Raw genomic sequence first — 22,436 nt, 5'->3', positions numbered from 1 at the left:
GAGTTTGTAAGGTTTGTGTAGTTTGTGCTGTTTTACTAGAGTTTTAATGCTTAGTAATATGATAAGATACTGGGTGCTTTTTCAATTTTTTGTATCTGTTAAGACTTGCTTTATCACTGAGTATGCTGTCAATTTTTGAGAATGTTCCATGAAATGCTGAGAAGTAGGTATATTCTTTGATGTTTGGGTGAAACATTTTGTTGATATTTGTTATGTTCATTAGAGTCATAAATCTTTTAGTTCCATTATATTTCTCTTTACTTTCTTTCTGTAAGACTTGTCTATTGGTGAAAAGGGGTGTTGAATTTTCCTACAGTTAATATTCAATATGTGATTTAGCTTTAATAATGTTTCTTTTACAAATGTGAGTCCTCTTGTGTTTGGGGAATAGATGTTCAGATTGAGACTTCATCTTGATTGATCCTTTTTTCCTTTGATGATTAAGATGTTCTTCTTCATCTGTTTTAATTAATTTTAGTTTGAAATTAATTTTGTTAGGATTCCTACACCAGCTTGCTTCTTAGGTCCATTTGATTAGAAAATCTTTTTACAACCGTTTACTCTGAGGTAATATCTGTCTTTGATGTTGAGGTGTTTCTTCAATGCAGCAGAATGATGGATCCTTTTTTTGTATTCAGTCTGTCAGCCTGTGCCTTTTTATTGGAGAACTGAGTCGTTGACATTAATTGATATTAATGAGTAATCATTGTTAATTCCTGTTATGTTGTTGTTGTTGGTTGTTTTGGTGGTGGTGGTGTGTGTTAATGTTTCCTTTTGCTGTGAGATTATCTGTTGACTGTGCTTTTTGGGTATAGCTAACATCCTTGGGTTGGAAATTACCTTCTACTATATTCTTTAGAGTTGGGTTTATGTATAGATATTAATTTAATTTTATCTTATGTGGAATGTCTTGCTTTTTCTATCCATGGTGACTGAAAGTTTTGTTTGGTGTAGTAGTCTCAACTGGCATCTCTGATTTACAAAAAGTCTCTTCTTGAACAGGCTCTTCTTGCTTTTAAGTTCTCTATTGGGAAGTCAGGTATAATTCTATGATATTTATCTTTATATGTTACTTGGACTTTTTCCTTTGCAGGTTTTAATACTCTTTATTATTCTATACTTTTAGTGTTTGACTAGGATGTAGCAAGGAGATTTTTTTTAATCCCATCTATTTGATGTTCTGTCAGCTTTCTGTGCCTTTATAGGTATGTCTTCCTTTTTGTTGGAAACTTTTTCCTATGATTTTGTTGAATATATTTCCTGGAACTTTGAACAGGGATTCTTCTCGTTCTTCTATTACTATTATTCTTGTTTGGTATTTTGGTCTTGTTTTCATCTCAGATTTTCTGTATGCTTTCTGCTAAAAATATTTTAGATTTAACAAGTTCTTTGACCAATAATCTATTTCCCCTATTTCAACATCTGAGATAATCTTTCCATCTTTTGTGTTCTATTTGTGATGTCTGCATCTATAGCTCCTGTTCATTTACATAGGTTTTCCATTTCCAGAAGTCCCTTGTAGATTTTTAAAAATTTGTTTGTTTTTGCTTCTATTTCTATTGTCAGGTCTTGAACAGTTTTAATTGTTATCTATCAACTGTTTATCTGTTCTTGGTTTTCTTGAAAATCTTTAAGATTTTATTGATTTCCTCCAATTTTTGGGTTGTCTTTTTCTCCATTTCTTTAAGGCATTTTCTTTCATTTCCTCTGTAAGGACCTCTATCATCTAATAGTGGAATGGAAACTTATTACTGAAGATATTTGAGGAAAATTTCCAACGTCCAGCAGGGGGCACTGTATGCTTCTGAGAAATTGACAAGCCCTGAAGCTGACTACTAAGTCAAATTTAATCTTCTGGGTCAAGTTCACACCCAGAATTAGAGGTTACAACATTGCAGGTGTTTCCTCATAGCTGCCCCACTATCTCTGGGTGTAGAATTGTGCCTCAGGTTAAATACAGGCAATTTAGAATTGATAACCATAGTAAAAGTCTGATTCTAAACCAAATCACCATTTCACCAACAAACAAAGAATCCCAGAGCCCAATAGTATTTGTGGGTCCTTGGGATTTCTGGAGATTAATTTTGACCTAGATGCCTATCTCTGTACTCTGTCTTTCTGCTCTTTCTGTCAAGTTCTGTGGGTATTATAGAGCCCTGCTTTTGGAATGATCCTTCTCAATTATTTACTGTTTCCTAACAGCGATTTCTCCAAGCTGTGGTGATGCTGAGGAAAGAGGGTCTCTAGCAGTTACTGATTGTCTCTTTCCACACTGGTTCCAGAAGCATCCTGGCAAGCCTCTAGGCTTGTTTCACCTAAAATTTTCAATAGGCACTCATAATCTCCTGTCACTTTTTACCTTAAATATGATCTTGTGCTTGGCGTTTGGGTTACAAGACTGAAGACAGTGCTGAATGCTACTGCATGCTACACTACAGTGATACACAGCACAGTGAGACACAGATGGATAAACAAGACATAAACGCACATTGGCCTGAATCTGGAAATATACCCGATTCTGTGATAGTGGGATCCCATGACCAATCAATATTGCCGTTCTACTTTTTACCCTACACAAACAAGAAGGTGGAGGGAACCATCTTCCTTTATTGTTGGGGCTCACAGAATGAATTTATTTAACCTTGACTACAGGTCAGAGAGTTCAGACCTTTCTTGTTCCTTCAAGGTTATATGACAGGATGCTTTACCTAAGGTATGATTATAGGATATTCTGCCTAGAAAAAGAGATATTTTGATTTAGGATGTAGTTCCTTGATGTTTGGAGAGGTGAGGAGGAGGAAAATATCTTTTGCCTTAACCCCTTTTTGGTTTGAGGCATATAAGAACTTTGAATAATAACATGAGGAAGATCACAGTATTCACTGAATGCCCTCCTGTCTCTATCTGTAGTCTCTTGTCTCTTTCTCAGTCCTCCCTCCTCCTTCCAAGTACAAAAGAATAAGTCAGGCAGGACCTGAGACTTCATTGTATCTTAGAATAAAAGAATGGAAATATTTGTCTACTATTTTGACAGAGAATAAAAAAATCCAGAATTCAATCATTTTATTCCTCTCTTAGTTGTATTTGCTTGTAAGGCTAGTGTCAACAGGACTCCAGAAAGAAGCATTCCTTGTGGTGTTCCGTCTACAACTTACATCAAATTGAGGTAACTGTCAATTCTTATTTTATAACTATGAATATGTTATCTTTCTTCTGAAGCCAATGAAACTTTATTGCCTAGCTTTAAAAGCTATGAAATAGTATATATATATATATATATATATATATATATATATATATATGAAATAATTTCTTCTCTGATATTAGGTTAACATATTTTCCCACAAGGAAGCTATAATGTGATAAATCTGAGTACTCCTGTATGCCATCTCATTATAAGACTGCAAGTACTGTTGCAGATGTCTTTAGTCAGGTGAACTCAAGCTGAAGCACATGAGTTCCTCTGCTTCCTATGGCGGCTTTGCGAACACATGGAGGTAACAATAGATTGACTAGGAATAATTGACATGTAAAGACTAATGCACATATAGGTCTCTGTAGCTGGTGACCAGTGATCATCTAAGATTATTCACACAAGGCAGAGACAGAACAGGCACGGAAGTGGTACTATAGCATGCTTAGCTCAGTGTGTCCATTTTGCAAGTCTGCCTTAGAGAAATCAGTATAAGATAACACAGGTCACTTGTGCTAATCCACACAGTTGGTATATTGTTACTGCCATCCCAGGGAACCAACAAACTAGGCAATGATCTGCGAAATATTTCTGATTTGCACACATTTTTTGATCTTGCCTCATATTTCATTCTTAAAGATATTGACACATTGGCTCAATTTTTTTATTTTTTTTAATTTATTTTATTAAAGATTTCTGTCTCTTCCCCACCACCGCTTCTCATTTTCCTCCCCCTTCCCCAATCAATTCCCCCTCCCTCCTCAGCCCAAAGAGTAATCAGGGTTCCCTGCCCTGTGGGAAGTCCAAGGACCACCCACCTCCATCCAGGTCTAGTAAGGTGAGCATCCAAACTGCCTAGGCTCCCACAAAGCCAGTACGTGCAGTAGCAGAAGGAGAGAGAGCACGAGCAAGGAACTTAGGACCACGAGGGGTGCACCCACACACTGAGAACATGGGGATGTTCTATCGGGAACTCACCAAGGCCAGCTGGCCTGGGTCTGAAAAAGCATGGGATAAAATCGGACTTGCTGAACATAGAGGACAATGAGGACTACTGAGAACTCAAGAACAATGGCAATGGGTTTTTGATCCTACTGCACGTACTGGCTCAATTTTTTTTATTTAGATCTGTGAATAAACTCTAAGGTTAAATAATTTTTACTCTTAAATTATAAATTTATTTCCCCTCTTTTGATATGTTAATACTGTAAGCAAAGGCACAGTAGTATAGCTTTAAAAAGAAGCCTTTTTTTCAATGGAGTCCACCTGTGAGTGTGTGATCATGCAATTATTACTTTGTTAGTAGAAATTCAATTTTGAATACATATGAATTGTATGACACTGAGGGACATGCCTGTCATTTTTAGTGGGAAGCCTTAAGAAAGTCAATCCTGTTGTATGATGCACAGACTGAAAGTTAGGAAGTTCTTTTGTTACATGAGATAGCAGGAAATAGAATAAACAGAAGAAAAAGGAAAAATTCATAACCCAAACCATAAAAATTTGTAACCTCTGTTATATCAATACTCATTAAAATTCAAGGATAACATGGATCCTGCATTTGTGGGTCTGAAGAAGAATAAACATCCTTCATTTGTAAATTCTTCCTTCCAAAGTAACTCACATCAATATTTGAATGTCAACAATTTCAAAGAAGGGTTTAAAATAAATCTAAAATCACAGAAAGGCAGAAAAGAGTAGCAAAACAGTCAGTCAGAAAAGAATCAAAATATTTTTAAATGTTTATTTATTTATATACAGGGTTATTTAAAGATTTAATGTTTGTGTATTTGTATGCAAAAGCCACAGCCGGAGTGTGACAGCAATAGTTGTATAAGTTGTCTCTTTCCTTTCACAGTGGTTGTTTGAGAAATTGGCTCCCATTGTCAGCAAGTTGTCAGCAAGTGCCCTTACTTGCTGAGTCCTCTTACTTGTTTAAAGGTTCTGTGTAGGGTGTGATGCATATAGTTTCATGCATATATTCATCTAGGGAAAACAGAAGCCTAACTTTTTTCTTTTCTTTCTTTCCTTCCTTCCTTTTTTTCTCTTTACCTTCCTTCTGTTCTTTCTTTTCTTCCATTCTTTTTTCTCTCTCCCTCAAACCCTCCCTCCCTTCCTCTCTCTCTTTCTCTTTTCTTTTTTCTATTGTTTTTGACAAGGAGCACTTTGTTTTGAGATTCTTTACCTTTTTAAAATTTTTTCAAACCATATATTTTGATCATATTCTTTCTCTTCCACCAACACTACCTAGATTCTTCCAGATCTCTACCCACACAACTTCATGTTTTTTCTCTTTTAAACAAAACAAAACAAAGCAAAAACAGAAAAATCTGTATAAAAACCAAACAACAGCAAGAACAAAAACAAAATGGATGAAGTAATATAGGAAAATCAATCAAAGTATAGCAAAACAAAACAAGAAGTGAACACAGACATACACACACACACACACACACACACACACATACACCATAGAGTCTGTTTACTCTTATCCAACTATCCCTGGTTGTGGGGCTCTCTAAAGAGTGTGTTTGATATTTCAGTGACACTCCATTAGAGAAAACTGATTCTCTCTTTTCCAAAATGTATCTATTACAAATAAATTCATGGCTAGGGGTGTAAGGATGTGACTATTTGTCCACTTCTATTTCTCAGGTCTAGCATTTTGTCTGGTTTGAATCTGTGCTGATCTTGTGTGTTTGCTTTTACAGTCTCTGTGAGTTCATGTGTGTTCTAGTCCTGCTGTGCCTGAAGGTGCTATATCCTTGGAGTCATGCATCAGATCTGGCTCTTACAATCATTAAACACACTTCCTCGTCTGCATATTTCCTGAGCCTAGTGAATAGGGGTTTGAGAAAGACAGCTCAGGTACACAATTTCTATGCATAAGTTAAAGCGTATATGAATAAACCCTCATGGTCCTGACATTCCTCCTGCTTCTGTCCAGTCTCTCCTATGACTTCTTCTATCAAGATTCATTAATTCTTCTCTCCAATTTAGAGCTGTTCCCTTTTCTTATCATCTACCCCCTAAATCCCTGTCGGTTAAACATATTATTTTTACATCAGTTAATAGTAGGAATATTCCCATGCGTGTTATAGAAACCATCACACACTCATTCTTCATCAGTTGTCCCTATCCTTACTTCAGTACAATTACAGCCAAATGTGTTCATTCCCAACTTTTTTCTCTATAACTCTATTTTTTATTGCCATTTTCAATTTTATAAATTTATACTGCATCTAGTGAGTCATGCAATATGTTTATCATCCTAGACACCAACATTAGCCAGTGTGTCTCTACGGGTACATATACTGAGGAACCAATTAGAGAGAATGAGCCGGGCCTCTTGAGCATTCTGATAAGAGGCTCATGTAATAAATTTTTCTGTCCTCAGCATGAGTAGGAAAAGCTCCTGAATAAAGAGATCTTTATAAATTAAAGTCAACAACATTGGTTCTCAAACTTGTTAGTGATTCCTTAATACAGTTCGTCATTATGTTGTTACCTCAACCATAAAATTATTTGTTGCTATTTAATAACTGTAACTTTCCTACTGTTATATATCATAATATAAATACCTGATCAACAGGATATCTGATATACGACCACTGTGGGTGTTGTGACCCACATGTTGAGAACTACTGGTCTACATAATGTTCCCATGGAGGAGAAGTCATCCTCTGAGGAGGTAGATTCTTCTGACCTTGATCAGAAAGGACTTAGTAGTCAAAGAGGTGGAAAAACCTCTTTGGAACAGACATGATAGACCTAAATCTGGTCAGTGTAGATCCGTAGCATTCTCTAAAGAATTTGGAAACTCTCAGCTGAGAACATGTTTATCTCTTAGTGACTTCTCAGGATTCAACTGGCCAAGCAACAGGGGCTACTGTGATTCCTTGGTCATCCTCAGGCATAAAGTGACACACAGACATTTGATGACATAAACATCTAAGCAGGGATTTGGTTGGCCAAGAAAAATTTGCATGAAGGGCCCTGTTGGTTCTCTGAAAAATTTTAAAGGAGAAAACAGATCCATACCATCTCTATCTCAGCAGAGCTCAGTGGTGTCTGCACCATGGCTTGGATTCCTCTCCTCTTCTTCCTCCTTCACTGTACAGGTCAGGAGAGCCATCTACACCCTGATGCAGTTATAGAATCGATTTGACTTTCAGATTCTTTCTCTCCTTTTCTCTCATCCAAGGAGATAATGTGTTTCTCTATTTACAGGGTCTTTCTCCCAACCTACGCTGACTCAGTCACCCACAGCCTCAGCCTCCCTGGGAGCCTCAGTCAAACTCACCTGCACCTTGAGTAGTGAGTACAGCGCCTACACCATTGATTGGTACCAGCAACAGCCAGACAAGGCTCCTAAGTATCTGATGTATGTTAGCAGTAATGGATATTATAGTAAGGGAGATGGGATCCCTGATCGCTTCTCTGGCTCCGGCTCTGGGACTCATCGCTACTTAAGCATCTCCAACATTCAGCCTGAAGATGAAGCTGACTATTTCTGTGGTACATATTATAGCACTGGAGGACAAGATGGGTGAACACAGTGACACAGAGAAATGAGGAAGCAGGACAGAAACTGTTATCTTCTCTTGCTACCAAGTCTAACCTATGGTTTTGAGTAGGAATATCTGAAGTTCTTAGGTATGACACTCACTGGATATTTTCCTCTTATTACTCAAGAGAATGCAGTGTAAGTCTAGCAATTTAACTTGAGCTCCTTCTGAAAGAGGGGAAAGGCAGGGTTTGTATTGAGTGTATTCCTACATAAAAGTAATGATTATATAAAATCAAATCTCATGTGTATAGAGCTGAGGCATTGAGAACATTCTCCTTTGAAGTTGGAGAATTGGGTTGAAAGCTCTCACTGTTACTCACCAAACTTCACAGTAATGTCTATTCATTGTAAAAAGGCTTTTTTTTCTCTCATGATCTGTTTTTTTTTTAACTCTAGCAAATTCCTAAGAAGTACAGTGCAATAACACTTAAGAGGCAGTGTGGTAGGGTCTCCTAGACTCATTTATTTACTTAGACAAAATAATAGAAACAGCCACAATGGCTGAGCATTGTCTTTAAATGTACATGAACTTTTCTATATTGCTCCTGACACTCCTCTTACTTAGTAAGCTTTCCCAGATATTTTGAAGGAAGGATAAAATTACCACCATATGGTTTAGTCTCTGCCAAAATTCTTGCATATGACCTTTCTATATTTTCATTGAGGCCTCCATTAGTCTACACTGAGACCATATTTAAAATCTCATGTTAGGCTTAATTATGTGGGATTCCTCTCCTTATTCTGTGAATTCCATTGGTTATTAAAGAAGTTGTTTGGGGCCTGTGATAGGGAAGAACAGAGCTAGGTGTGGAAAACTAAACTAAGTGCTGGGAGAAAGGAGGCGGAGTCAGAGAGACACTGTGGAGTCACCTGCGAAGACAGATATGCTGGAAACTTGCCAGTAGGCCACAAGCCTCATGGTAAAATATAAAATAATACAGACAGGTTAATTCTTGATGTAACAGCTAAAAAGAGACTTTGGGAGATTGCTCAGGTAACCAGTTTTCTTTGTCATATACTGCACATTTTGAAAGCTGCTTGATTGCACTTCCTGCCTTCTCAAGTAATATTATCTCCCTTCTCAGGCCTTTGATAGGGTTGAAGATTATAGTCACAGTTACCTTCCTCTTATGATTTAATCAAGCCATTTCCAATGCAAGACTTAGACCTTTTAGAATAGAATATCTATTAAAACATTTATCATGTGTTCCTTGCTTAATATTGTTTATGTAGGTTGTAATCCTAATTTTATACTTGATATCTATTCCTAGTTTATATTATAGTTTTGTATTTGGTTTGGAACTCTCTTATTTAGACATAATGAAGAGGTGATGGGAGACCTCTGTCAGCAAATGATCTTTAGAGGCTGGACCAGGTTAGGACATGACCTTTTGCTTTTGGTTACCCAGAGAAATCAACCAGCCCACCCAGGGAGCCCCCTTCTGTCTGTCTGTCTGTCTTTCTGTTTCTTTAGTCCTCATTCTACAGAGCTGAGGTTAAACTTCACATGTCTATTTTGTGAGTTTGCCCCTTATAATAAAAAAATATAATCAGAATATATAGGAAATAGCCTGGGATTTTTTGACATGTGTCCACACCCATCAACAAGTATGTGCTGCTGGAGTGACTACAAACTGGTACACTCAAGGTGAACTTCAGTGTGGCAGGTCCATAAAATATATTCCTAAACATATATATATATATATATATATATATATATATATATATATATATCAACATAAAATACGTATACTTCCAAAACCATGTTGATTGCTACACTATTCACAATAGTAAGAATTTAAATCAACTAGTGTCTATCAACATATAAATAGATAATAAAAAGGTACAAATAATTTTACTCAACTGCCATGAGAAAAGAAATCACATAAATGTGTTATTTTTTATCTTTGGCCCAATTTATAGATTTCTTTCATTAAAGACTCATTGCTGTTGAATTCTAACTTTAATCCGTGGTGATCTGATAAGACACAGGTGGACACTGATATTTTTTTGTATCTGTGGAGGTTTCCTTGGTTTCCGAGTATGTGGTCAATTTTCGAGAGGTTCCATGGGCTGCAGAGAAGAAGGTATATTCTTTCCTATTTGGGTGGAATGTTCTATAGATGTCTGTTAAGTCCATTTGCTTCATTACCTCCAGTAGTTCTCTTACTTCTCTATTAGGTCTCTGTCTGATTGACCTGTCCATTGCTGAGAGAGGTGTATTGAAGTCTCCTACTACTAGTGTGTGTGGTTTGATGTCTGCCTTGAGTTTTAGTAATATTTCTTTTACATACGTGGGTGCCTTTATATTAGGGGCATAAATATTCAGGATTGAGACGTCATCCTGACAAATTGTTCCTGTTATGAGTATAAAGTGTCCATCTCAATCTCTTCTGATTGATTTTAGTTTGAAGTCAGTTTTGTTAGAAATTAATATGGCCACACCTGCTTTTTACTTAGGACCATTTGCTTGAAAGACCTTTTCCCATCCTTTTACTCTGAGTTGATGCCTGTCTTTGTGGTTGAGATGTGTTTCTTGCAAACAGCAGAATGTTGGATCCTGTTTTCGTATCCAATCTCTTAGCCTGTGCCTTTTTATAGGTGAATTGAGACCATTAATATTAAGTGATATTAATGACCAGTGGTTGTTTACGCCAGATATTCTTATTGTTTTTGGAAGTAGAATTTGTGTGTCTCCCTTCTTTGAGTTGTGCTAGTGAAGGGTCACTAGATGTCTGAGTTATTGTAGGCAGTGTTGGCAATGTTGGATTCCTTGGGTTGCAGTTTTCCTTCCATCACTTTCTGTAGGGCTGGATTCGTGGCTACGTATTGTTTAAATTTGTTTTTATCCAGGAATGTCTTGATTTCTCCATTTATAGTGAACGAAAGCTTGGCTGGGTATAGTAGTCTGGGCTTGTATCCATGGTCTCTTAGCTTCTGCAGTACTTCCACAGTCCACCTGTGTCTTATCAGATCACCCCGGATTAAAGTTAGAATTCAACAACAATCCTACCCCCAGAAAGCCGACAAACTCATGGAAACTGAACAGTCAACTACTGAACCACACCTGGGTCAAGGAAGGAATCAAGAAAGAAATTAAAGTTTCCTTGAATTTAATGAAAATAAAGGGACAACATACTCAAACCTATGGGACACTATGAAAGCAGTGCTAAGAGGAAAGTTCATAGCACTAAGTGCCCACTTAAAGAAAACAGAGAAAGCATACATCGGAGACTTAACAGCACACCTGAAAGCTTTAGAAAAAAAGAAGCAGACACGCCCAGGAGGAGTAGAAGACTGGAAATAATCAAACTGAGGGCGGAAATCAACAAAATAGAAACGCAGAAAACAGTCCAAAGAATCAATGAAACGAAAAGTTGGTTCTTGGAGAAAATCAACAAGATCGACAAACCCCTATCCAAACTAATTAAACGACAGAGAGAGAACACGCAAATAAATAAGATCAGAAATGAAAAGGGGGACATAACCACAGACACAGAGGAAATTCAGAGACTCATTAGATTTTACTACAAAAGCCTGTATGCCACAAAACTAGAAAATGCAAAAGAAATGGACATTTTTTTAGATAAGTACCACATACCAAAGCTAAACCAAGACCAGGTGAACGATCTAAATAGACCTGTTAGTCGCGAAGAGCTAGAAACCGTTATCAAAAATCTACCTTCCAAAAAAAGCCCAGGACCAGATGGTTTCAATGCAGAATTCTACCAGAACTTCCAAGAAGAGCTAATACCTATACTCCTTAATGTATTTCACAATATAGAAACAGAAGAGTCATTGCCAAATTCCTTTTATGAAGCTACAGTTACCCTGATACCAAAACCACACAAAGACCCAAGCAAGAAAGAAAATTACAGGCCTATCTCACTCATGAATATCGACGCAAAAATTCTTAATAAAATACTGGCAAACCGAATCCAAGAACACATTAGAAAAATTATCCATTATGATCAAGTAGGCTTCATCCCAGAGATGCAGGGCTGGTTCAACATACGCAAATCTATCAATGTAATCCAGCATATAAATAAACTGAAAGAAAAAAACCATATGATCATTTCATTAGATGCTGAAAAAGCATTTGACAAAATTCAACACCCCTTTATGATAAAAGTCTTGGAGAGATTAGGGATACAAGGGTCATACCTAAATATAATAAAAGCCATTTACAGCAAGCCGTCAGCTAACATTAAATTAAATGGAGAAAAACTCAAAGCCATCCCACTAAAATCAGGAACACGAAAAGGCTGTCCACTCTCTCCATACCTCTTCAATATAGTGCTTGAAGTTCTAGCAATAGCAATAAGACAACATAAAGGGATCAGGGGGATTCGTATCGGAAAAGAAGAAGTTAAGCTCTCGTTATTTGCAGATGATATGATAGTATACATAAGCTACCCCAAAAACTCTACCAAAGAACTCCTACAGCTGATAAACACCTTTAGTAATGTGGCAGGATACAAGATCAACTCCAAAAAATCAGTGGCCTTCCTATACAGTAAGGATAAGGAAACAGAGAGGGAAATTAGAGAAGCATCACCTTTCACGATAGCCACAAATAGCATAAAATATCTTGGGGTAACTCTGACCAAGGATGTGAAAGATCTATTTGACAAGAACTTTAAGTCTTTGAAGAAAGAAATTGAAGAGGACACCAGAAAATGGAAAGATCTTCCTTGCTCCTGGATTGGGAGGATCAACATAGTAAAAATGGCAATTCTACCAAAAGCAATCTATAGATTCAATGCAATCCCCATCAAAATCCCATCAAAATTCTTCACAGATCTGGAGAAGACAATAATCAACTTTATATGGAAAAACAAAAAACCCAGGATAGCCAAAACAATCTTATACAACAAAGGATCGTCTGGAGGCATTACCATCCCTGACTTCAAACTCTACTACAGAGCTACAGTATTGAAAACAGCTTGGTATTGGCATAAAAACAGAGAAGTCGACCAATGGAATCGAATAGAAGACCCTGACATTAACCCACAAACCTATGAACACCTGATTTTCGATAAAGGAGCTAAAAGTATACAATGGAAAAAAGAGAGCATCTTCAACAAATTGTGCTGGCAAAACTGGATGTCAACCTGTAGAAGAATGAAAATAGATCCATATCTATCACCATGCACAAAACTCAAGTCCAAATGGATTAAAGACCTCAATATCAATCTGAACACACTGAACCTGATAGAAGAGAAAGTGGGAAGTACTCTACAACACATGGGCACAGGAGACCACTTCTTACGTATAACCCCAGCAGCACAGACATTAAATTAAGGACCTCATTGAATAAATGGGACCTCCGGAGACTGAGAAGCTTCTGTAAAGCAAAGGACACTGTCGCTAAGACACAAAGGCAACCCACTAACTGGGAGAAGATCTTCACCAACCCCGCAACTGACAAAGGTCTGATCTCCAAAATATATAAAGATCTCAAGAAACTAGACCGTAAAAGCTAATCAACCCAATTATAAAATGGGGCATTGAGCTGAACAGAGAATTCTCAACAGAAGAACTTCAAATGGCCAAAAGACACTTAAGGTCATGCTCAACTTCCTTAGCGATCAGGGAAATGCAAATCAAGACAACTTTAAGATACTATCTTACACCTGCCAGAATGGCTAAAATCAAAAACACCAATGATAGCCTTTGTTGGAGAGGTTGTGGAGAAAGGGGTACACTCATCCATTGCTGGTGGGAATGCAAACTTGTGCAACCACTTTGGAAAGCAGTATGGCGGTTTCTCAGGAAATTCGAGATCAACTTACCCCTGGACCCAGCAATACCACTCTTGGGAATATACCCAAGAGAGGCCTTATCATACAACAAAAGTATATGCTCTACGATGTTCATAGCAGCATTGTTCGTGATAGCCAGAACCTGGAAACAACCTAGATGCCCTTCAAAGGAAGAATGGATGAAGAAAGTATGGAATTTATACATATTAGAGTACTACTCAGCAATAAAAAACAAGGACTTCTTGAATTTTGCATGCAAATGGATGGAAATAGAAAACACTATCCTGAGTGAGGTAAGCCAGACCCAAAAAGAGGAACATGGGATGTACTCACTCATATTTGGTTTCTACCCATAAACCAAGGACATTGAGCTTATAATTAGTGATCCTAGAGAAGCTAAATAAGGAGAACCCAAAGAAAAACATATAGGCATCCTCCTGAATATTAACCTTCAGCAAGCGATGAAAGGAGACAGAGACCCAAATTGGAGCACAGGACTGAAATCCCAAGGTCCAAATCAGGAGCAGAAGGAGAGAGAGCATGAGCAAGGAACTCAGGACCGCGAGGGGTGCACCCACACACTGAGACAATGGGGATGTTCTACTGGGAACTCACCAAGACCAGCTGGCCTGGGTCTGAAAAAGCCTGGGATAAAACCGGACTCTCTGAACATAGCGGACAATGAGGACTACTGACAACTCAAGAACAATGGCAATGGGTTTCTGATCCTACTGCACGCACTGGCTTTGTGGGAACCTAAGCAGTTTCGATGCTCAACTTACTAGACCTGGATGGTGGTGGGGGTTCCTTGGACTTCCCATAGGACAGGGAACCCTGATTGCTCTTCGGGCTGGGGGGGGACTTAATTGGGGGAGGGGGAGGGAAATGGGAGGCAGTGGCGGGGAAGAGACAGAAATCTTTAATAAATAAATAAATTTAAAAAAGAAAAATAATAATAATAAAAAAAAGACTCATTGCATATGGTAATGCAATACTGACTTTTCTGTGTTTGGGGTCGGAATTTAGCCAAGTTCTGGTCCAGGCTTATTAGTAGTAGTCTTGAAATTTTCTACATCACTGATGTTTTCCTTACTTCCTGTCACATCGGTAACTGTGACAACCATCAAACAGGTGGATTATGTTTCTAATCCTGGCATTCGATTGTTTGAATCAGAACATTTGAAAAGTCAAGGTAATCTTGAAAAACTAGTGAGACAAAATTTAAAAATAAGAAAACGATTTTATAAACAACTATACTGGTTTTACTCTGAGTCATTGTGAGAGGATGAGGTTGGAGAAGCAATTTATCATAGGTGAGTGCTCTATGCCAACAGTTCTAAGATGAATTTAAATGCAATATTGACCCTTCTGCTTCAAGAGTCATGTTTGCCAAACTGGTAGAAAAATAAATACAGGTGATATGAAAAAAAAGAGCTAGCTAGAAATATGCTTAAGTAATTGACCAAGCAGTGATTTAATTAATATAGTTTTTGTGTGGTTATTTAGGGAGTATGGTTGGCCGAGAAACAAACAAGCAAAGAGTGGCTGGGAACATACTAACAGCTTCTTATTACAGCTTCAAATAACGAATGAAATTATAAGACAACATGAAAGGAAGACAAAAACCAAACAGCCAAAAAACAAGCAAGCAAAACTCCACAAAATTCCCATTCAGGGAATGCATTCCGAGAATATCAGCTCATTATTCTTTTGAATAAGATTTTAGTGAGAAAGCTAGAAGAATTATACTTGTTTTCCTGGAGAAATCTCTAAAACCCAACTTGTTGAGGATAATCCTACATCAGACCCTATGGGCTGCTGAAAGATTCTGTTAGAACAAAAACCCCAGTCAGTCCTGCTTGGTAATAGAAGGTTCTGGTGGTTTTGCCCACCTCTCAGTTCTTATTTAGAATAGCATATCTTTTCTCCTTTTTTTGGTTATTTCTTTGCATGGTGACCAGAACCTACAGCCTGCCTTTTTCTTGTATTTTTTGTTTCTTCCCTATTCCCCTAAGGCTCACCTCCCTATAACATAACTGATTGTACACTGTATTAGTTACTTTTCTATTCCTTTGATAAAACCCCAATGACAAAGACAACTCATAGAAAGGGGAGTTCATAGGAAAATTATAGTTCCAAAGGGATAATTATGTGGGATTCCCCTATGTATGCTGTGAATACCATTGAATAATGAAGAAAATGCCTTGGCCTGTGATAGGGTAAAAGAATAGAGCTAGTTTAGTAGAACTAAACTGAATACTTGGAGAAAGAAGGTGGATTACAGAGACATCATTGAGCCACCCTAGGGGTAAAAGTACGAGTTGCCAACTGGAACCTTGCTAGTAGGCCACAAGCCTCATGGAAAGATACATAAAATAATAGAAATGGGTCAATTTAATATTTATGAGCTTGCTGGAAAAATGCTATAGTGACTGGCCAAGCAGCAATTTAATTAATACAGTTTAAATAATTCAGTGTGATTATTTTAGGAGTTTTTGCAGGTGGGAAATGAACAAGCAGTCTTTTACAACAGGATAAGAAAGTCACAGGTGAAGAATAGGATCAGAAATTCAGGGCTCACATCACAAACATCAAGTTAAAGATGAGTGAGGTACAGGAGTTTGTAAGATGAAAGCTTACCTCAAATGACTAAGTAGTCCACAATAGCACACTTTCTAAACTTATCCAAATAGCACCACTAACTTTGGGTCAAGTGGTTAAAACTCAGAACCTATGGGAACATTCTCAGTCAAACTACCACCTTCACCATGCAATCAAACTCCATGCTGACTTATCTTAAACAGACATGTTTTCTTTTCTTTCCCATTTTTCAACTCTTCTCTGGGCAGCTGCCAAGATTTGCAGTTTGCCTTCTCTCAATTCACTGAACTCTTTTCTTTTAAGCTCTAATCAACCTGTTCTCAGGCTTCAAAATACATTTAGGAAGTAGAAGGATTTTAGAGGAAGAAGGCAAGAGGGAGAGGCAAAGAAAAGGCAGAAGCGGGGAGAAAGAGGGACAGACAGAGTGACAAAGACAAGGGAAGGGAAGAGAAGTGAGGAAGAGATAGAATGAGATGGAGGAGGGACAGATAGAGTCAGACAGAGAGAATGCTCTGCATAAAATTTATGATGGCATCTGCTGTCATGCAATAGGTTAAATAATCACAAACAACACAATTTAGGGAACACAGGACAAAGAGGAGGAACTGACCACACCAAAGTGAAGATGGCAGTCTCTTTACATTATAACAGTATATATCCATGAAGTACTAAGGAAGAAGCATCAGCTCATCACACACACACACACACACACACACGCACACACACACACACACACACACACACACACACACACACACACACTTACTTAAGATTGAACAGCAGCAGTCTGTGTTCTTTCTAAATAGACTTTCCCATACCAGATGCCTTATTGCTAACAGAATATCTGTGTGTTTTTATTCAGAAAATCACTACCACATCTTTTCTTTCTTAACCAAATTCAACCTCAAACCTACCTAAAGCCAAGAGCAGGCAAAGAAATTCTAAAACTGACCTGGAATTTTTACAAGTAGCTCAAAATTTGCTTATTATTCTGTTCTCTCTAAATGCTCATGAGATTCCCAGCCTCTGGGGAAAATAATACAAGTGCCCATTTTTCGAACGATTGTTTGGGGATGATCATGACCACTATAACTCTTTTTTTACAACATCCAGATTTAAAGACCAGATTAGAACTATAATGTGTAGAACTGGCACACAGGAATAGGGGTTGAAGTTCATGAGACACTTCTCTTTCTGTCTGTCTGCTTGTCTGTCTGTCTGTCTGTCTCTCAGCTGCAGATAGAATGAAAGGATTGGGAGAGTTAATGTGTGATCTGAATGGCCTCATGATTCAGAAGTCTGGGATGTTTAATATCATTCCTTAAACCAGAATGCCCCCAGTTAAAATGTTGGAATTAAAGAAACAAAGAATCTACTTGTTCTTCCATATCACGTACTAGGAAGTTTGTGGGGTAGGATTCAGTAATGGTTTGCATTTAATTTTCTTGGAAGACTTTTGTTCAAAGTGGATTGATATCATCCACTTTTTTATACAAGTATTTTTCTCCATAAAGAAAAGGGGCCAAAAGTGACTGCATGGTCTCAGAAGTACTGAGCCCTGAATTCAGAAGGAAGAAGGCCTAGAATAGGATCTATGTTCTTCCTGGAGAGAATCAAGATAGAGAGCCACCAATTCCTCAAGGTCAGCATATTTGCAAGAACCAAGTAAACTGTTTTTGAAGCAAAACAGACAGAATCTACTGGGATAATTAAAGTAAATGATATTATAAATCGGAATGTGATTAATGAACATAAGCCAAGTTAAACATTATATTATCAAGAGAAAGAAGGATTGCTACAGTGAAGTAGATTAGAAAAAGTTGTTAATAGTTTCCCTCATTTTCTAAGACATATATTGTTATCATGTATCATATCTCCACCATGTGTGGTAGGTTTTTAATAGCTTTTCCTCTAGATTTTTATCATTTATTATTTCATATATATATATATACATTTATATATATATATGTATGTGTGTGTGTGTCTGTATGTGTGTTGAGAAATGTCTCATAATGTGGACCAGGCTGACCTCAAATATACACTGACCTAACGTTGAGGTGCTGGGATTAGGGGCATAAGCTGTCCTACATGGTATTTCTATTTTAGATGCATATTTTTAATTTTTCAATTTTTTGATGTGATTATAATTTCAACATACCCTCCTTTCCTTTCCTCCCTTAAACCCTCCCAGATACCCTTCTTTGTTCTTTTCAAATTCATGGACTCTTTTTGTATTAAATGCTATTATACTCACGTATGTGTGTATGTGTATATATATATATATATGTATGCAAATTCATATGAATGTAAGTATATGTGAATATAGATATTCCTAAGTGTGCATATGTATATTCATTAATGTATATGCATTGCTAAATATGGCATTCTCAGTCTGCAGAATGTTAATTGCATGATTGTTTTCATGACTGATTATTTTAATCAAAAATCCAATTGATGTGCTCTTCCCTGTGGAGGACTATTGCTTTTGCTCTCAGAATTGCATAGGTTTATGTATTCAGTTTTTGTTAGGGTTGGGATGTCCTGGGCTCTCCCCCACTGACGGTCCTTGTTTAGCTCATGTTTAGGCAAGATGAAAGGTAACATTGTAAAGACCTTCCAGCCTGCAGCAGGTGTGACATGACTGCAGCCTCTGTCTTAAATCCCCCACCATCCTTTGTCTTTCCCAGGCAGGGGCCTGTTCTAGAGGACACTCTGTACTCTTTATTCATTTAATAAATTCGGTTATTTGTAACTTTCCTCCATGAACTATTTCAGAAACACATAATAGAATATAGCTAAATAAAAGTTATAACCAAAGTAATTGATTTATCAATTAAAGTAGTTCTAGACTTTATAGAAATACACTTCAAAATGAAGGGAAGATTTGTTACTATGCTGTTACAGTATATTTACACAATGCAGTAGATTTATAGATATAGCAGAGTTTATGATTTCAAACTACTTATAAGTAGTATTATTTTGGGAGACTTGTATAATTGTAAAGTATTTTGGGTGGTTGGAGAGAAGGTCCAATGGTTAAGAACACACACTGATCCTACAGTCGATTCAAATTCATTGCTTGGATTAATGTAGGGTGGGTTATCTCTGCCTTTAATTTCAGCTCCTGTGACTCCAACAGCCCTGGCTTCTGTGTGTGTGTCTTTCACATGCACACATAATTTATAATAAAAATAGATCAATAGGTCAAAAACATCTGAAACTTTTTTTCAGGAATGTATAATCTGGGAATGAAAATTTATTACTGAAAATTTATTGTATTTATTTATTTATTTATTTATTTATTTATTTATTTATTTATTTATTTATTTATATTTATTACTGGAAGTAAGTATCCACAGTCCAGCAGGGGGCACTGTGTACTTCTCAGAAACTGACAAGAACTGAAAATGACTACTAACTCAAATTTAATCTCCTGGGACAATTTCACACCCAGAATTAATGGTTACAGCACAGCCGTTGTTTCACGAGAGCTGCTCCACCCTCCCTGGGTGCAGAATTGTGCCCTGGTTTGAAGAGATGTAATTTAGTGTTGATGGTGATAGTAAAAGATTCATACTGCAGCAAGTCACCATTTCCCAAATACCCTGAAAATCCCAGAGACCAGCAGCAATCTGTGGATCCTGGGATCTCTTGAGATTTAAAGCAGGACTTGGATACCTGACTCATCCCTCTGTCTTTCTTCCATCTCTGTCCAGTTTCATGGAGATTAAAAATGCATGTCTTTGGAATGACCCACTCATTCTTTGCTTCATTCTTAAATGTAACAGCTATTTCTTTCAGGGTCTCCTCCACTAGCTGTACTGATGCTGAGGAATGAGGGTCTCTATTTACTGATTGTATCTTTCCACACTGGTTACAGAAGTAGTCTGGCGAAGCCTCTAGACTCTGATTCACCTAACAAATAACAGGTGCTCAGACTCTCCTGACACTTTTAACATTAAATAGAATCTTGTTCTGGGCTTTCAGGTTACAAGTCTGAAGTCAGTGCTGAGGAATACACTACAGTTGTGCTCATCACAGTGAGACCCAGATGGAGAAGCAAGACAAATGCACATTTGCCTGAGCCTGAGTATAAGCCCTGTCCTGTGATAGTGGGATTCCATGACCAGGCACTGTTGCCATCATAATTTTAAATCTGCACAGACAACAAGGTGAAGGGAAGTATCTTCCTTCATGTTTTAACTAGAATAAAAAGTGGAGATATTTGTCAACTGTTGTGATAGACAATAAAAACATAAAACAAGAAGCAAAATATTTTGACCCTCCCATGGATGTGTTTGCTTGTATGAGTCCATAAGTCTTCAGAGAGAAGCATTCTCTGGAATGTTCTTTCTACAACTAGATCAAAGTGGAATAACAGTCCATTCATAGTTTACAACTATTGGTATATTACCTTTTATTTTAAGAAAATAAAATTCATTGTATAGTTTTTAAAAGCTATGAAATTTTATGTTGTAATATTACTATATAATGACACTTTAGTAACATATATCATATGACAAATAACATACACTTTTATAATTGACATATTGGTGTCACAAGGATATGTGCTCAACTATGTTCACAGCAGCTTTGTTAGTCATAGCCAGAACCTGGAAACAACCTAAATGTCCCTCAACCAAAGAATGGATAAAGAAAATGCGGTACATTTACACAATTGAGTACTACACAGCAGGAATAAATAACAACATCTTGAATTTTGCAGCAAAATGGATGGAACTAGAAAACATTATTTTGAGTGATGTGATCCAGATGTGGAAAGACAATTATTACATGTACTCAGTCATAGGTGGTTTTAAATCATAAAGGAAAGAAAACCAGCCTACAAAGCACAATACCAGAGAACTGAGACATCAATTAGGACACCAAGAGAGACTTACATAGATCTAATCTACATGGGAAGAAGAAAGTAGAAAAAGACAAGATTTTCTGAGTAAATTGGGAGTATGAGGACCTTGGGGGAGTATAGAAGGGGAAAGGGGGAGGGAGGAAGGGGAGCAGAGAAAAATGTAGAGCTCAATAAAAATAAAAAAGAAGAAATAATTGAATAATATATAACATAATTATTTTGTTAATATATGCTACTTTATATATAATTAATAAATTATATGATCAAAATACTATATAATACACATATAATGAGTATGTATTATTATATAATATATAATTATTATATTTATTTTATATATATATATATATATACACACACACAATATTTTCTTTTCTGACATTAGATTAACACATTTCCTTTTAAGGATGATATGATGGTGTGATAAACCAGAGTACCACTGTGTATAATTTTAAGATTGTGAGTACTATTGCAGATGTGTTAAGTCAGAAGAACTCATGGAGAAGCATGTTGAATCCTCTAGGTCTTCATAGGATTGCTCTGAGAACATATGTAGGTAGTGTTGGATTGACATGAAGATGGATGTGCATATAAGGATTTGTAGCTGTTGACCAACGATAACCTAAGATTGTTCACAAACAACAGCGACAAGGAGGGAAGGAAGAGGTGCCATAGAGTGCTTAGATCACTGTGTCCATTTGCAAATCTCTCCTCCAGATTTCAGTACGTTATAATACAAGTCACTTATATTAACCCTGTCTTTATAGGTTGGTATGCTTTTGCTGCCATCTCAAGGAAATAAAAAAATAGATAATAATTTGTGAAGTATTTCTGAATTTGTACACATTTCTCTAATCTACACAACCTTTTTTCTAAAGATATTGACAAATTGACTCATATTTCTTACTTTATGATTTCAACTAAACTCTAATATTTAACAATTTTCAGTCTTAAATCATAAATGTACATCTCCTCTTTCAATATTTTTGTGCTGTAATAAAGACACAGTAGTGCAGATTCTAGAATATGTCTTTTATTCAATGGCATCCACCTGTGAAAATGAAATCACACAAGCATTACCTTATTATTAGAAACTCGATTTTGAACACTTTGTAAACTATATAACATTGAAGGACATCGCATCATTTTTAGTGGTAAACTTTAAGAAAGCTAATCCCGTCAAATAATGCACAGACTGGGAATCAGGAAATTCTTTTGTTATACATGATGGCAAGAAATAACATGTAGCATAAAGGGAAAGTTTATAACCTGAAACACAATAGTTTGTAGCATGTGTTAGTTCAATACTAACTAAAACTCAAGATGCACATGTATTGTGCATCTGTGTATCTGAATTGGGGTCTAACATCCTTCACTTGTGGAGTCTTCCTTCCCAAGTAACTCACATCAATATTTGAATGTCAGTAATACCAAAGA

General features: G+C 36.9%; 1 gene segment (V, D, J or C); it reads left to right on the top strand.

Annotated features, from left to right (window-relative positions):
• Window positions 1–7,236: 7,236 nt before the first annotated feature.
• LOC142847935 (immunoglobulin lambda variable 4-69-like) lies at window positions 7,237–7,746 on the top strand. The segment is given in 2 exon segments: window positions 7,237–7,314; window positions 7,424–7,746. Coding segments are annotated over 2 exon segments (366 nt in total).
• The last annotated feature ends 14,690 nt before the right edge of the window (window positions 7,747–22,436 follow it).

The sequence above is a fragment of the Microtus pennsylvanicus genome, chromosome 1, assembly GCF_037038515.1.
Source record: "Microtus pennsylvanicus isolate mMicPen1 chromosome 1, mMicPen1.hap1, whole genome shotgun sequence".
In the NCBI taxonomy this organism is placed as follows: Eukaryota; Metazoa; Chordata; class Mammalia; order Rodentia; family Cricetidae; genus Microtus; species Microtus pennsylvanicus.
This window is presented reverse-complemented; position numbering and strand designations above follow the sequence as displayed.